The sequence below is a fragment of the Aythya ferina genome (assembly GCF_964211825.1).
Source record: "Aythya ferina genome assembly, chromosome: 19".
Classification (NCBI taxonomy): Eukaryota; Metazoa; Chordata; class Aves; order Anseriformes; family Anatidae; genus Aythya; species Aythya ferina.
Window position 1 is genome coordinate 6,155,635 of NC_140309.1, and position 15,109 is coordinate 6,170,743.

Genomic DNA, 15,109 nt, shown 5'->3' on the forward strand with positions numbered 1-15,109 from the left:
AAGCAATGGGTTGGATGTGAATTACAGGGATTTCCACAGACACTGAACTTATACATATATAACAGTATAGGGCAGTGATCAGTTATTCAATGAGCATGTCATCATTCAGTATCGTGATGGAGCTGAGCTATTTTAAATGCTATGCAGGCATGAAGCTCTTACCTGTTTCCCTGTTTCCTCTCCTGACTTGGTACATGTTACAGAAGCAGCATGTTCTGTATCGGCATCCATGCAGGGAGATTATAGGCATGAATACAGCCTGATAATCCAGGATGCATGCAACTAATGGTAATAGCAAATTAATGCTAGCACCTGTGGTCTGCTGTTAGGTGTATAATATTCTCCTAGGGAAAATTACAGACCCCCTAAATCCTTCAAAAGTGTAGAGTCAGCAAGTACTGCTGAAATAGTCTTGCATTTCAAGCAAGTCAATAATATCATTAGCTTCAAAAGCAGTATTCAGATGGTGTTTTGCATTCATCACATTTTTTTCCATTGTGTGCTGTCTTCTGTAGCAAGATCAGGGATAAATGAAAAATTCTTACAAGCCATCTGTGTTGGGACGGTGTTTCACTTGTCATCTGCAAGACCCTTAGCAATTCTCCCTGCTTAAAACCAAAAGTGTTGCTTCCACTCTGACAGAAGTTCTGCTAAACTCTCCCTTTGTAGTCTCATCCTTGATCACAGGTCTTTGAGGCTGCAGACTGGGACCTGAACAGTGTTCGTAAGCTTTTATGGCTTATGGGGTGCTACAGAGAAAGAGTTGACTAGACCCTAAGGTGTTTTTTCATAAACTGTTCAGTTGTGCTTGTGAGGATCATGGAAAATCCTAAGCAGAGAAGGAAGAAGGAAGGGCCTAAGTTAAATGGCATGGGTAGTGCGTTTATGGGATTATTACATGCTTCCAGAAACAGGAGGCACAAGGTGAAACCCCAAGTAGTTTTAGCCACACACGGAGTGTATTAATTCCCTTGAAATGCACTGCTTGCCTTGTCACTATTCATGTTCCGAAATCGATTTTTTAAATAAAAAATAAGGCAGAAGTCAGAGTAGCTTCTAGACTGACAACCTGTCAAAAGGCAGTGCTTCCCCGGAGGGGTTTCACAACGATGAACTTTCTTTCATCTTGGTTTCTCCTTGGTGGCTGTTTTTTCTCGATTTTTCTTTTCCTTGTTTCTTTTTTGTTTAAACAGATTGTGGTTCATTTTTTAGTGAAGTCCGGATTCCTTTTCATTTATAAGCTATTTTCCACTGGATCTACTAGAAATGTATTCATATTTTTTAAAATCATCCCTTCTGTGGTCCAGTGTATTGTAAAGTTTCATGTTCCTGATGTCAGACATCCTGTGGGAATAGGAGACTGCAGAGCCTTTCATCTCTGTCCATGAAACCAAGTCCAGAGCTGTAAAAATTCAGCATAAAATTATGAATGTTACTTCATTTGAAATCATAAAGGAAAAACACTCTCTCACTTGGTTTTCGCAAATCATATTATTACGAATTGATTATCCACATAAAGTTTATATTTTTGCTTTGTTCCATAATGTCTGCTCTGGTTATTAAAACGGGTAGTCATTACCATTACTAAGTATGCTGGTTAAGGTCAGATGGGTCACTCTCAAACACTAAGCACTGAACAGGTTACCAGAAAGGGTATTCTGCTGAAAGTCCTGGGTTTGACCAATCTTCCTCCCACCGTGTTTTGGAGGAGTCCAAGTTTTGCAGCCTGGGTTCTTCCATGCACAGCAGGCTTAGAAGTGGGTGTGTGGCCGGGGAGAACAAAATTAAGAGCATCTTGACAATATTTCACATTCTTCCGAACGCTTTTTGCGCCAGTCCTTTGAATTGGAGCATGTGAGCTCTTCCACCACCCCAGCTTGTTGCAGCTGTCCTGTAGCCAAGGCAAACTGGCTTCTTAGGGAAGGGCGTTGCAAGATTTTGGTGTCGGTACCCTGGGAAGGCGCGTGTTACGTGGCAGCGAGGCTTTGCGTGGCCGCCAGCAGCCTCACCATCCCTTTCTTCTGTCTCCTAGGTCTCGCATCCGCCGGGAGCTGTTCATCGAGGAGATCCAAGCGGGAAGCCAGAGCCAGGCCGGGTCGAGCGATTCTCCTTCGGCGAGAAGCAGCAGAGCCGCTCACAGCTCGGAGGGAGACAGCTGCGACGGCGTGGACGCGGAAGGCCCACCTGAAGGAAAGCCGAGCGGTCCGGAGGCGGACGAGTACAGCAATGCAACCACAAAGTCTCAGGGAGGGCAAGCGGAGTCGGCTCTGGAAGCGGGGGAAGAGGCACTGCCTGGCGCCAGGCCTTCGGAGAGAGCGGAGCCGTTCCTCTTGGGAACGGAGAGCCTGGAGGACACCGACGACGAGGGCAGGCTCAGAGCGCCGCGCCAGAGCTCTCCAGCGGGGTCTCAGCGTTCGGGAGAAGCTCTGGAGACACTGCCCAACTCCGCCACGGAAGGGGATGCCTCTACCTCAGCTGCCTCCACCTCAGTCCTTACAGGGGAGAGCTCCTACAAGTCAAAAGAAAGTTCAGAGAAAATCTCCAGCGTGCCAAGTACGAGTTCGACGCCGGCCGCAGGCTCGCAGAAAGCCAACTCTCTCCAGAGCTTGTTCAGCTTCTCCGAGGCCGCGAGCTCCAGGAACACGCGAGACAGCTCCTTGAGGAAAAAGAAAGCAGCAAACTTGAACAACATAATCCACCGCTTGGAGAAGGCCGCGAGTCGAGAAGAGGCTGTCGAGTGGGAGTTTTGAGATTAAAACTCGCCCAACTCTGGAGAGCTGGGAAGTGAAACTGGACCTCTACTGGTTTTATTGTGTTGCGCACTTAACCGCCCTGCGGGCCACAGGGCAAAAACGCCATAGGCCAAGGTGCATATAGAAAACAAAAGGAGCGTTAAGCCCAATTTATGTTTGTGTTTTCGAGGAAGAAAACTGAAATGTGTAGTCGAGCTTTTTTGTACCCTGAAGTGTTTTTATTATTGCCCTAAGTGATTTCCACAATTTCTGGAATAACTCATACAGCTTTGCCTTGTGCCCTCCTCTTTGGTGTGGGCTTTAAAAAAAAAGAAAAACGTTTAAAAAAAAAAAAATCAAACCCACATATTAAAAGGGGGCTTTTTATCTGCCATCTAATGGCTACAGAGCGATAATACACTATTATCTTCTTAAACCAGGAAAAAAGGGGAGATTTTTCAAAAAAAAAAAGAAAAAAAAAAGAAAGTTTTTTGTAGCTGTTCAGTTGCCACTAAGAGATTGCACAGTCAACCGACTCTAAACACACTAGTTTGGATTCCTACATATTTTCAAGAAAAGAAAAGAATCTTGTTGTTTGAAACTTTGAATTAAAAAAAAAGAAAAAACACATTTACTCCACATATTTTTTAACAAAACAAAAAAAAGTCACATCAGGAAAATATCTTAATTTGTGGTAGCTGACTTAGTGTTTTCTTGTAAGTGAAATAGAATATTGACACGTAGTGCACATTGTTTCATAGCTTTAACTGATTCTGGTCTTTTGCAGACCAGAATTTGTTTAATACACTCCATTTTAGGCCAAATCAGGACAAAAAAAAATCTGAATCTAGGTATTTTATAATCTGCTTTTTAACCTCTAACCACAGAGCACGCTGATCAGACCTCATATCTAGGAGGTTTAGGAGACAACTTAGAAACAGCATGTACTTGATCATTTCACTTGGTTTGTAGTGTACAGGATTTCCTTTCAGTAAAGTCAGATAGCTCAAAAAAATGTTGGCCAGTAACATTTCAGCCTGCTACTTCGGGGACGTATTCTGTGACCCGAAACGTTCAGCTTACCTGGAACCGATGAAAGCGTAGTTCATGTGTACGACTGCTGCCACACACCACTAAGAGGGACTGGAGCTGCCTCAGATAGAGAAGTTTTCCTGCTGTAGGTGGCCATTTACTGACTCTCTTCCCACCGCAAGCACTGATTTTAAATATGTTTTAGTTGTGGGAAGCTTATTTTTTACGTGGAAAAATAGTACATGGCAATGACCAGACGGGCTCTTACCAGGATGGAAGCAGCCCAAACTCCAAACCAAAACGTTCATGCTCTCGAGTCCCAGTCTAGCCCATTCTGCCCTGCAGAAATACAGCCTTTTGCCATTACTTTATGCACAGGTTAGGGCTGATCAAAGTACAAATCAAATTCTAACTTGTCTCTAACTCCTCCTGTTGTCTATATGTATATGCGTGAGCATAGAGGTGTGTGGAAGGATGTGTGTGCGTGAGTGTGTGCGTGCAATTTTATACGTCTGTGTATTTTCTTACGTACTTGTGCACACATAGAGTGCATTACTGCCACCTTTTTTCAATAAGCTGTTTTATCAGTTATGGCTTCTACAAGTTTGCTAATTTAGACTCCTTTATTGCCATATCTTTAAAACTAACAATAGATGATTTCGGAATATATATATATATATAAATATATATATATATAATTTTTTTTTGCTTATTTATAGGTGCTGTATTTTATTATCTGATTGTTAGGAAGGGATGAAAGGGGGCAAATATTCTTTAGAGGGATAGACTGCCGGCAGTATTGGGTATAATTTACAAGATGTAGTTGTCATACTGTATATTATTGATTGAAGACTTTTTGACCGTATTGTGTATCATTGAACTTTTGTCTTAGGTCAGCATCTTTTTGATGACACTTTAATGGTGCATTCATTACTTCTTAAGTTTAATTAATATTACTTTTCTGATTTTGGGGGAGGGAGGGATGGGGAGAGGAGTTCCGACTTTAAAGGTATGTTCCCAATATTACACCTCAGTGTGCTTGTATTAATTCATTAGTAGGATTTTTGACTGTAAGATGTGAAACCACATTTCTTGCATGATGTTTTAGAACTTATGTATTTCATTTACAGTCTCTTAACATGCAACAGCAGCACTTAGCGCAAGTTTCACAAATTAAGAATCAGTACACTAAAATCAATCCTTTTCATGATTAAGAAAAGAAGGCTCTAGGAGGCTGAAAGGCAGGGATTTGTTTCCTCTTTTTACTGCTAGCTGTTTCAGGGTACCTCCTTGGGTACTGGGGACTTGTGATGCAAAACTAAAATCGAGGAACAGAGAGAGCAACGGCCCCTTTCTGTGATGAGCTGAGGAGATGGTCTGTAATAGCAAACACCAGTGTGTGACAGCCCGTACTGGAAGCGATTTTGGCTTCTTATCTGGAGTGCAGTTAGTCCACGGGAATGGCCAGCGAGGGAAATAACGTGGTGAACAAAGTGTTACCTCTCTGTATCTGTACAGTGGTCTGGTTTGACGTAAAAGCACAGCTCCATCTATAAATGCGCGTCCTGGTAAAAGTACGCCTACCTTAATACAAGTCATAACAAGATGCGTCTTCAGCCATGAAGCAAAACTTCTGACGAGAAGACAGAGATATTTTATGTTCTGAATTTTTGTCTTTATTGTTCGGTTCAGGTTGTGTTGTGGTTGTTTTGTTTCTTTAAGTAATTCTAGGCAGTACAGTTGCCAGTCTGTTTCTACTGTCCTTGTCTGCTGATTTGAGATCCAGGTGCTTGATGCAGTCAAGTGGTTACTCTCGGCTTTCTCGATAGGGAGGGTGGTTTGTTTTTTTTTTCTGTTTGATCATTTTTTTTAACTTAATATTCCCCAAACTGTTCTTGTGCCTGTGTCGATATAATTGCATTCCATAATGCTTACTGAGAGCTCTTGCTGCATTATCCGACAGCAGAACTGTATTCACAGGTTGAACACAAATGCAGCATTTAAGGTCAATCTCTCTTCTTAATAAGCAATACGTAAGTGCCTTGAAACTTGTATCTTTTTTTTTTTCCTGTTTGTTTTTAGATTGCTTTTCAGGTTTCCACTAGTTCTTTAGGGTTCTTTAGCATCTGCCCAGTTTTTAATGCTATAATGGTTTTTAAAATGCATATCTGTAGCTTGCCCTAGAGGAAATTTTTCTGTTATAACACTAACTGTTAATTCTAAGCTCCATTATTACATTTGAATCATGTAATTTTGCTGGATAAAGACAGCATTCACAAGTCAGAAGTCACTCCATCCTGCCAAGGGTTGTCATTGGCATCTATTATAAAATTAATCAAATCAAATGCTGTCAGTATTTCCTATATTTTTGGCACTTTATTAATGGCTTAGCTCCTTTTGTTCTTTCATATTTAATGATCTGCGTTGAATGTGGATTAGCCTGCTGAGATGCTGTGGGGGCGGCCCGGCCGCCCCGCTGGGCATCACTCGGGGTCCCTTGGTGAGCGCCTCGTTCAGGGCACGGGCAGACAGACGCCCTCAGACCGAGCTCGTAGAGTTGAAGCGATGCTCCCAGCTGTTTGTTCCCGATTTTTAGCCAAGGTCACAGCTGCTTTTCTGTTCCATTGGAGAGCAAAATGGATTAGCTTGAACTACTGCTGAGATTCTCTTGTTGGAGATGAGCTACCTACTGGCTTTCCAAACGGGCAGAGTCCTCCCTGGTTCAGAGACTTAACTTCAGCAACACTGAAAGATTTTAGCTGTATTTCTGTTCTTGCGCGGCATTTGAAAGTAACGCTTTTAGGAAAAAATATGTATTGGAGTAACTTTTCTTTTTACTTGATTAACAGAAAAGGACAAAAAAGTTGCAGGAGAAGAAATGCCAGAGAGTAGCACTGGGGCTTTTTATGTTCTTCGGTCACTGCGCAGAAAGGTGAGCAGTGTTACAGAGGCACAGGGGACCTGGGGCTTGTCCCATGGCATGGTCATTTTGCAGAGCATGGAGCCTGGTCACTGATGACATTTCTTCTCCTGATGGATAAAAGCACAGATAGTTTTCAGAAAAGCTGTAATGCCAGAGTCTGTTTTGTTCTGATTTGTTTCTTGAGGTTCTTTAAAAATAATTTTATCTTTCTATATCGAGTTCTGTGCTCTTCTAAAGCTGTGGATGAAGGGCCCAGGCTGTTTTAACACAAATACCTTTATATTGCAGCAAAAATTGTCGTTTTTCTTTCTGCATGGTTAGAAAAGGCAAAAGGTGTAATACTTGTTTAGGTAAAAGTAAGGGAAGAGTATTCCTTGGCAGAGGGGTCATCCAGTGTGACTGTCAATGCACTTCCATTTTTGAGGATACAAACTTCAGACGACAGGATTGCACATTACAATTGGCAGAAATGGTTCTAATTACAGTTGCTGTTGATGCCGTAAAATTTGACCATTTTATTTATTCATCTGTAAAATGTCTCTAAATAGAGCCACGCTGTAAAGGAACCTTTATCAGTGCACTCTGTCTCTATCCTGAATTAGTGAATACTCAGTAAAAAACTCTTTGCTGTAATAAGAAAGATCAGTCATATACTTAAAGAGAAAAAAATATATTTACATGTGCCTTTCTCATTAGGTGAAAGATCCTCACATTAGTTTTATCAAACTTGTTCAAATAGGAATGGTGTAGAGAAGGAGGTTAATGAATGCGACAATTCTATGCAATATTCTCTATCCAATTACTTAAAAGTTGCTGGTTTTCAGTCCTTTAATGGGAGTAATAGTAAGCTATAGAGGTGCATCATTCTGGTGGTAACTCAAATTAGAAAGGTGATACATTTACCTAAATTAGGGTTGAGGCAGATCTGACAAAGTAATGTATTGAAATAATGGAAAATGGTAACAGTGATTGCAGTCCCCACTAGCACAGTTGCAGTCAGAAGTCTGTCATTTTCCATCTTAAAATTACAAATTCCAAGTATTCTGAAAATTTATAGGAAATAAAAATGTTTCTGGCAAAAACAGGGCTGGTTAGAAACAGGAGAAAATATTATTTTGACAATGTATAAATTATGACAAGAGATGAAAAAAATCCCTTGGTTTTGGACACATCCTTGCACTTAAATCCAAATCAGTTTATTTAAACTGAAATGTTGCAGTAATCTGGACTAGTGCCTTTAGCAAGGTTGCAAAGAGATCGGAAATCTTACTTAGCCATTTGTTGCAAGCTGAAAGAAAAGCAGTTTGTTGCATGCAGATGGAGGGCACTATTTTTGCTTCATTTGTGTCTTTTTAACACGTGAGTTTCTTAAACTCTCTCTTCTTACTTCTTGACTCCGTGTACATATCCTAGAGTATTTTCTGTCCTAGAGCCACCCTGTGTGGCTGAGTCCTGTCCTGTGAGTGTTTCTTGAAGACTATCAGAAACACAGGAGAAGAAAAGTTGGTTCTTACGTGGGAGGGAGGGTGATTTCACATTCACTAAAACCAAATCATGTCTTTCCCGGGAGTGAGTTGGGTTTTGACCCTGCTGAGACAATTTGCTCATATCCTCTTACTCCTAAACGTGACTCACACAGACAAAACAGCTGTAAAGCAGTATTCAGTTCACATATGCATTGGCCTGCTGCATTCCCCTTGCACTTTCTGTTGCCCCACTACTTGAACATCAACATTTTCTTCCTTTGTGTTGCATATACAATCAACTTACTAAAAAGAAAAAAAGAGAGAATTTAAAAATTCTGTACAAAAAAAATATATATTTTTTTTTCCAGCGGTTTAAAATCTTGCTGGATGGTTTTAAATTGCAAGGAGAATCACTGGCTTGGAAAGCACAAGATCTAAGTTTCTTTTCTGGCTTAACCTTCTCAGTTTGAGAAGTGACCTAGTGGTCCCTGTCTCCTTCACGTATGCGTTTGAGCTCTGAAATGTAGAAATATTATTTCACAAATAAGTTCTTTCCTCCCCATCCCTTTTGTGGGATGTATTGACTATGCCATATGTAAAATATAGTTAATAATGAACTTTAAAGCAAGACAAGCCCTTTATGCTATGCCTAGGGACTAATCCTACATGACCAGGTCATGTACCCTACCCCGTTAATATGCAAGGATATAAAGTTTCTGTGCTCTGAAGGTGAAATTTATCCTTTTGGAGAAGGTTAGCATTAGGCCTGTGCACTTAAGTTTTCAAAAAAAGCCTTAAAATAGGTGTGTGAGTGGTGCCATCTCTCTCCTCAGGGATGATTTTCCCCCCAGTCCAGTGGTACTGTGGCATATGGGATGCAAGTTATTAGTTGTAAGGTCATTTCCCAGCTGAACAAAGTCATTCATTGAAGTTTTATTAGTGAGAACCTCTGGTACAGCCAAGGACCGAGGGCACCCACTTTCCCCACAACCTCTGTGTCAAACCCCAAACCTTGGCTGTCCAGGGAAGTGTGCATTTCTACAACTAGTTTATGAATGAGAAAAAAATGGTCTGGTGCCCAGGGTTGGTTTTTCATTACTAGTCACAAACATGTTGAGACACAAAAGTGCTTTAAAAAGAAATGTCCCCTTTTAAAAAATTAATGAGATTATTGTATTTTCCTTGTCCAGCTATTCTACAAAACGCAATTTCTGCCATTGTTCAGGCTTGCTTTATTTGTTTGATACTAGTAGAAGGGTTTTGCCACAGTTCTGTTGATTTTTTATGACCAAAACCGTTGGTTTCACATTATTGTTTCTGGTTGTCTGTTGAAACAGGCACGTGCCAAGAATGACTGAATTCCTGACCATTGCAAAATAATATAGGAAACAGTACAGCAAAAGTAGATGGCTAAAGTCCCCACGATATCATGTCTTTGACTTTCTGTTTGATTCTTAGAGACACTTGTACGACGTAGTACAATCTTTATCCAAAGATCCATGGAAGTGGAGAGTCAGGCCAGGAGTTCCCTGCTGCTTCGGTGACACGCCTGCTTGTGGCATAGTTACTGTGTAATTCTGTGGTAATGTTCATAACAGCACCATCTCTCTGTTGGTAACAGGAATCATGGCATTAAGTCGTGTTACATCTTCTGTCGATGCGGGTAATGAATATGCATTTTTAGGAGTTGTTAAGTGTGTGTATGTACACGATTCCAGTACGGGAAGCCCCCTGTATGTATAGTGTTTACATGCTTGGTCTTGGTGGGGCAGTAGAATTGGCTACAGCCAGAATCATGAAATCATTTGGGGCATAGGTGAGTGGAGGCTTAAAACTACTCTGTATTTTAATGCATAGCATGCTGTTTTCCCATTTGTCAGATAAGTTCCGTGTTGTAAATGCAGGATTATCCATCTGAGAGGTCGGATTTCTTGAGATATGCGGGTTCAGCTAACCTGGGGAGGGAGAAGATCACGTTCAGAATACATAAAAATAATTCCGAGGGTCTGAGATGTGCAAAAGCCAGGTAATTTGAAATTAAGGGTCAAACTTTGTCTGTAACATCCCATAACAGTTGGTGTGAGGGTTTTGCTTTGATGTGGCCTAGGAGAAGTTAATATGCTAGATAGCTGCACAAGTAAATCATACTCTGCTATATTTAGGTACAGTGGGAAGATGAAGAATAAAGAATTTTGCCATGTATTTAAACAGTTGTAAAAACCACTGATCAGTAAATGTAGCCAAGTAACAAATATAAGCAAGTGGTTTGTTCTTGCTTTCCCTGAGCAATATTCAAGTATTCTTGGGAATGAGATTGAAATTCTCTACTTCACAGTTCCTCTTGGAAGGCAAGTGCTGTGTTTTCAAGAGAAGAACTAAAACCTGGCATTTGACTTGCTCTGAAGTACAATCCTATCTCCAAGTAACTAAAAAAAAAAAAATGTTTTCTACAATCAGTCCTTCAGTCAGACTTCTCTGGCTTTTGTTAGTTTACATTAGACCCTTAGTACTATTTTGATGTATTATTTATGTGAGTAAATTATTACTAGCTTTAAAAGTGTTTCCAAAGTACCTAGTTACCTCTGGATGCTGGTACAGGCTCTGCTGCGAGTGCTTGAGCATCTGGCTCCTAAAGGAGGCGTGTGGGGAGTAAGCAAGGTCACCTCTGTGTCGTACTTTTCTTTTTCCTTGAGCAGGGCTTCCATTTCCTTTCACCTCCTCAGGAGGTGGGGATCGTGGAAAGGTCTTTTGTGGGGGGAAGAGGTTAGTCTAGTTTGAAATGGTTTTATTTTAATTCAACAGGCATGTCATCAAAATCCTGTACGTTACTGCATTGCCCATTAAGTTTTTAGTTCTCGCTACTTTCCTAAAATGTAGTCTTTAACAAACTTTCTATACTTGGAAAGCTATGTGCCTTATTTTCTAATCTCTTTGTGGAGAATAATCTAAAGCACAGTGATCTAGATCGCAGCATTCACAGCTTTTCACTTGGGTGGGGGGAAAGCAAGCGCCAACCGAGGAGCACTTGCGCGGCCCAGCGTTAGTTGCCCCCTTGCTACTGAGCACTTCAAACACTGTGCGTTAAGTCTTTGTGCAATAGAAACTCTCACTCTGCATCTGGAGGCCCTGTCCGCTGAGCACAGGCGAGTGCAAGCACTGGTTATGTGAATTTGGGTTCCTGACGAACAGCCCTGCCTGGCTTGGCTCCAGCAGCACGGAGGGCGCAGGCTTCGAAAGCCCAGCACTGCCCCGCGGCGTTAACGCTCCCAAGGCCCATGCCGTGCCTGCAGGTCTGTCCGCCTTCAGGAACCGCTGGTGGGCTCCAGCCCTTGCTAACTGCTACATGTCCTTCGTGCCATCGGGAATCCGTGCCGTCTGTCTTGTCTTCAGGGCTGGCTGTGGGGGCCGAGGCGCTGTAGGGTCAGTCCAGTCGCGTTGGGTCTGGCGAAGCTCGGGCTTCCTCCCACCTGCATCCTCAGCCCTCAGCAGCACTGCTGTGTCACGCTCCAAGCTTGCTCTCTCTACAGCATCATAAGGTGAAATACGCAAAGGCGGTTTGTAATTAGGAAAACAATCTAACATTTCCTATTTATGAGATTAATTTTAACAGTTTCTTTTTTTTTTTTTTTTTGAGGTTTGTTTTTATTTGATACGAACACAACAGGAGTATACATATCCTGTGAGCAGACATTGGAGAAAGTTGGATGGAGTGGGTTGCTGTCGGCTCGTATCCATATCATTGTGCCCCTGTTGTGTTTCCTAGAGCAATCATTTTTAAAAGAAAAAAAAAAAAAAAAGTATTTTATCTAAATGCCTAATAAATAATATTATTTAAATAGTTTTAAAATAATTTAGGACTGAGAATAAGAAGCCTCAGTTGTGAGAGAAGAGACTTAAAATATACAGAGAGAGAAAATACCCTTAGCCTCCTAGAGCCTCTACTGAGAATTTCATGAAGATGCAGTGCCCCTTTGTCAAAGTACATTGTGATTTACTCGCGTGTTAATTTAAAATGAGAGACTGGTTTCCTGTGATGTTCATCTTTGTTGGCATATGTTTGAATTTCTGAATTCAAGGCTGATTTTCTTCTCATTCAAAGTTGGTCAAGATTTAAAACAAAAAACTTTAAAAAAAAAAATCAAAAAAAAAGAGGAAAAAAAAAACGAAAAAAAAAAACACCTGGTGCAGCAGCAGCAACTTTTCCTGGTGTGAACTCTGGAAATGCACGTTGTAAATTGATCTTTGTCACGGAGGAGTTGTTTAAGTTTTCTTGCGGTGTGGAAACACGTTCAGACAGGCTGTCCCTGGCTAGGTAACACGTCACGAGCGAGCGAGAGAAAAGCTGCAGAAGCAAAAATGAAAACCATTGCGCTAGAAATTCCCCCTGCTTGCGGCAGGGGAGCGCGTGTCTGCACGAGGGACGGGGCAGAGGGCCACCGGTCAGCACCGAGCCGGCCGGCCCCGCGGTGAGACCTTACGGTGGGCAAAGGGGGAAGGTGCTGAGCTAGTTGCAGGGCACATCACCACTTCTGTGGATTTGGAAGCAAATTTGCACTTTGCCTTTCGAGGGTGTCCCACTAAAAACCATCAGATGCATTTCCCACGCGAGTTTTTTTTTTTCCTTTGACGTAGTCTGAAAGAAAAGAGAAAACAAAAAAAAAAAAAAAGCCCTATGGTAACGATTGGATAACTTCAGCAAAGAAAAAGCTTGTTCCTGTCAGAATACTCTATGCATTTCTGTGTTGCAAAGTGTTTTCTGCCGTTCCTTTCACAAAAGCGGGCACTGTGCGCCCCACTCGCTGGAAATGCTCCGCGAATGTCAAATGTACGAATTTGGACGTTAATTCCAAAGCAGATGGAGGCTGGCTGGGGTGGGGGGGATGTTTCTTTTTTTTCTTTTTTTTTTTTTTTTTAATTGTTTCCCTCATGTCCCTTTTCATTTTTTATTAAAAAAATTAACTCTTTGCATTTGTGCAATAACTACTTGCCATGATAATGGGCAGACCTTTGAAATGCCCCGACTACTAACACAGCACAAGATGAACTCAAACAGAAAGTGGTGTACTTTTTCCTGAGAACTTTTTTTTTAAATAATAAGCTCAGTTTTTACCCCAGTGTATTGTGGTGTCTTACATTTTTAGCAGTATTTTATATTTTTTCTGTAACGCACTAAGTCTTAGATGTTTTTAGAGCTTGTTTGTTATATTCACAATCACAGATTAAAAAAAAAAGATCCTCACAAAGACCCAATTGACCAAAAAAAGTGTCATTTTTTTGTACAAGTAGCTTTGAGAAGCCCACATTGTGTTGCTGTGACTCATCTTTTGTAACATTTTATTTCTTGGTATTTGTTTAAACATAAAAAGTAAGAGTTTATATGGCTGGCAGTAGCGGGGAAGCGCTCCCTCCGTCAGCAGAATGGCATTGTTTCTTCTGTCTTTGTTTGGTTAGCCATATAATGTTTGTTCTCAGCACTGTACAACGGTCCCTATATGATATGGAGAAGCAATATCACTGTATGAAACTCACACGATGTATTATTATTATTATTATTCACTAGCACCCTAGGTGTGATAATTGAAGTAAATATCTTTTATACAAACACAATTACGCGTGGGCTGTCTTTATTAAGGTGAGACCTGAGTCCAAGCAGCAAACATTTACATTGGCGTTCTGACTCTGTCAGTGATGTCCAGGGGAATTAAGGGGCTGGATTTGGTGGGGATTTGTGTTTACCGTGGGGACAAAAATGTACATCTCATGTATCAGTTTCTGAGGGGAGAAGGGAGATGTTTTCAATACTTTCTTTAAGTGTTGGATTTCCAAACCGTATCCTTTTTCAGTGAAATTCAAGTGTTGTCGGTGAGAGGTGCACACCCAGCTTCACGGACAGAAAAGATGTGTTTTGAGTCTGAGACTGCAAGGGGGATTGTGCTGAGCACCAGACCAATATTATTAGCTAATTAAAAAACAGACAAAAAACAGATTAAAGAAATTGAGGTCAGAAGCGCTTGACATTCAAAAATGAATATGGATACTTGGCTCACTCTTTATTTTTACAGATACTTTATCTAAAGATGAATTCATCTTCTAGTGCCTTGTAAGATGTTGTTCCTTTAAATACACTGAGTAGTTAAAGAGAATTTAAAATTTGGCGTTGGTAAGGAATTGATATGTTAACCCATCAGTTGAATTATATTTAAAAAAACAGTAGAATAAACCTCTAGCTTGAGTACTCTGGTTTTCAGGTAGAGTGTGTGTGTGTGCGTGCCTGTGTACTGCTCTTTTACCGGGCCTGCTGTGTCTGCTTTTTGAATTGTGTTTTTTGAATTGGAATTTATTTTGAGGGAACTAAGTTTACTTTGTCTCTTCTTTAACTGCATTAGGTATGCACATTTCCTGTGTATTTTTCGCAACAGGCTGTAAGCACATTTGCTGTGTCCTAGGCTGTTTCCTACGGAGTAGGACATGCTCAGTGTTGCGGGAGGAGTTTTGGAAGCCCAAGTTGGAAATCTGCTATAGTGCTATCCTAAATGTCGAGCTAGTTATCCTGGAGATCGGGGAGCTGGGATGGGCTTTCCCCTCATGCTCCCTTCCCTCCAGGTATCGCAGGAACCCAGCCAGCTGGTTTCACTCTCAGCCCTGTGGCGCTGCATTGGGTGCTTGCTTTTGCTCTCCCTCTTTGCCATCTTGAGCTTTGATAAATCCTGCAGGAGTGGGTCACTTTAAAATGGATCAAAAGTACTGTATAATGCCTTCATTTCTTTGTGAACATGTGCTTTCTGTTTTTGAAATGTCTGACCGGTTGTTCCACAGGTTGTAAAGGTTCTGGGCTTAACACTTTTTTTTTTTTTTCCTACTGCTTAATGACCAGTCACACTGTTGATTGATATAAATGGCATTGTCTTGTAGTCTTGTATAATTTTATCCTGATCACTTGAAGCTTAATGCTGAAC

At 41.2% G+C, this 15,109-nt stretch overlaps 1 protein-coding gene across 7 annotated transcripts in view; it reads left to right on the forward strand.

The window, feature by feature from the left end:
- The window catches only part of CUX1 (cut like homeobox 1), a 268,432-nt gene that overhangs the window by 236,306 nt on the left and 17,017 nt on the right, over nucleotides 1-15,109 (forward strand). For 6 of the 7 annotated variants that reach the window (XM_084492955.1, XM_084492956.1, XM_084492957.1 and 3 more), the window contains one exon: nucleotides 2,033-13,760. The exons of the other annotated variant lie outside the window; for it this stretch is intronic. In XM_084492955.1, the coding sequence (XP_084349081.1) occupies nucleotides 2,033-2,750 (718 nt within the window). In that variant the 3' untranslated portion in view covers nucleotides 2,751-13,760. Of the gene's footprint in view, nucleotides 1-2,032; nucleotides 13,761-15,109 lie in introns of those variants that run through there. 7 annotated transcript variants of the gene reach the window in all.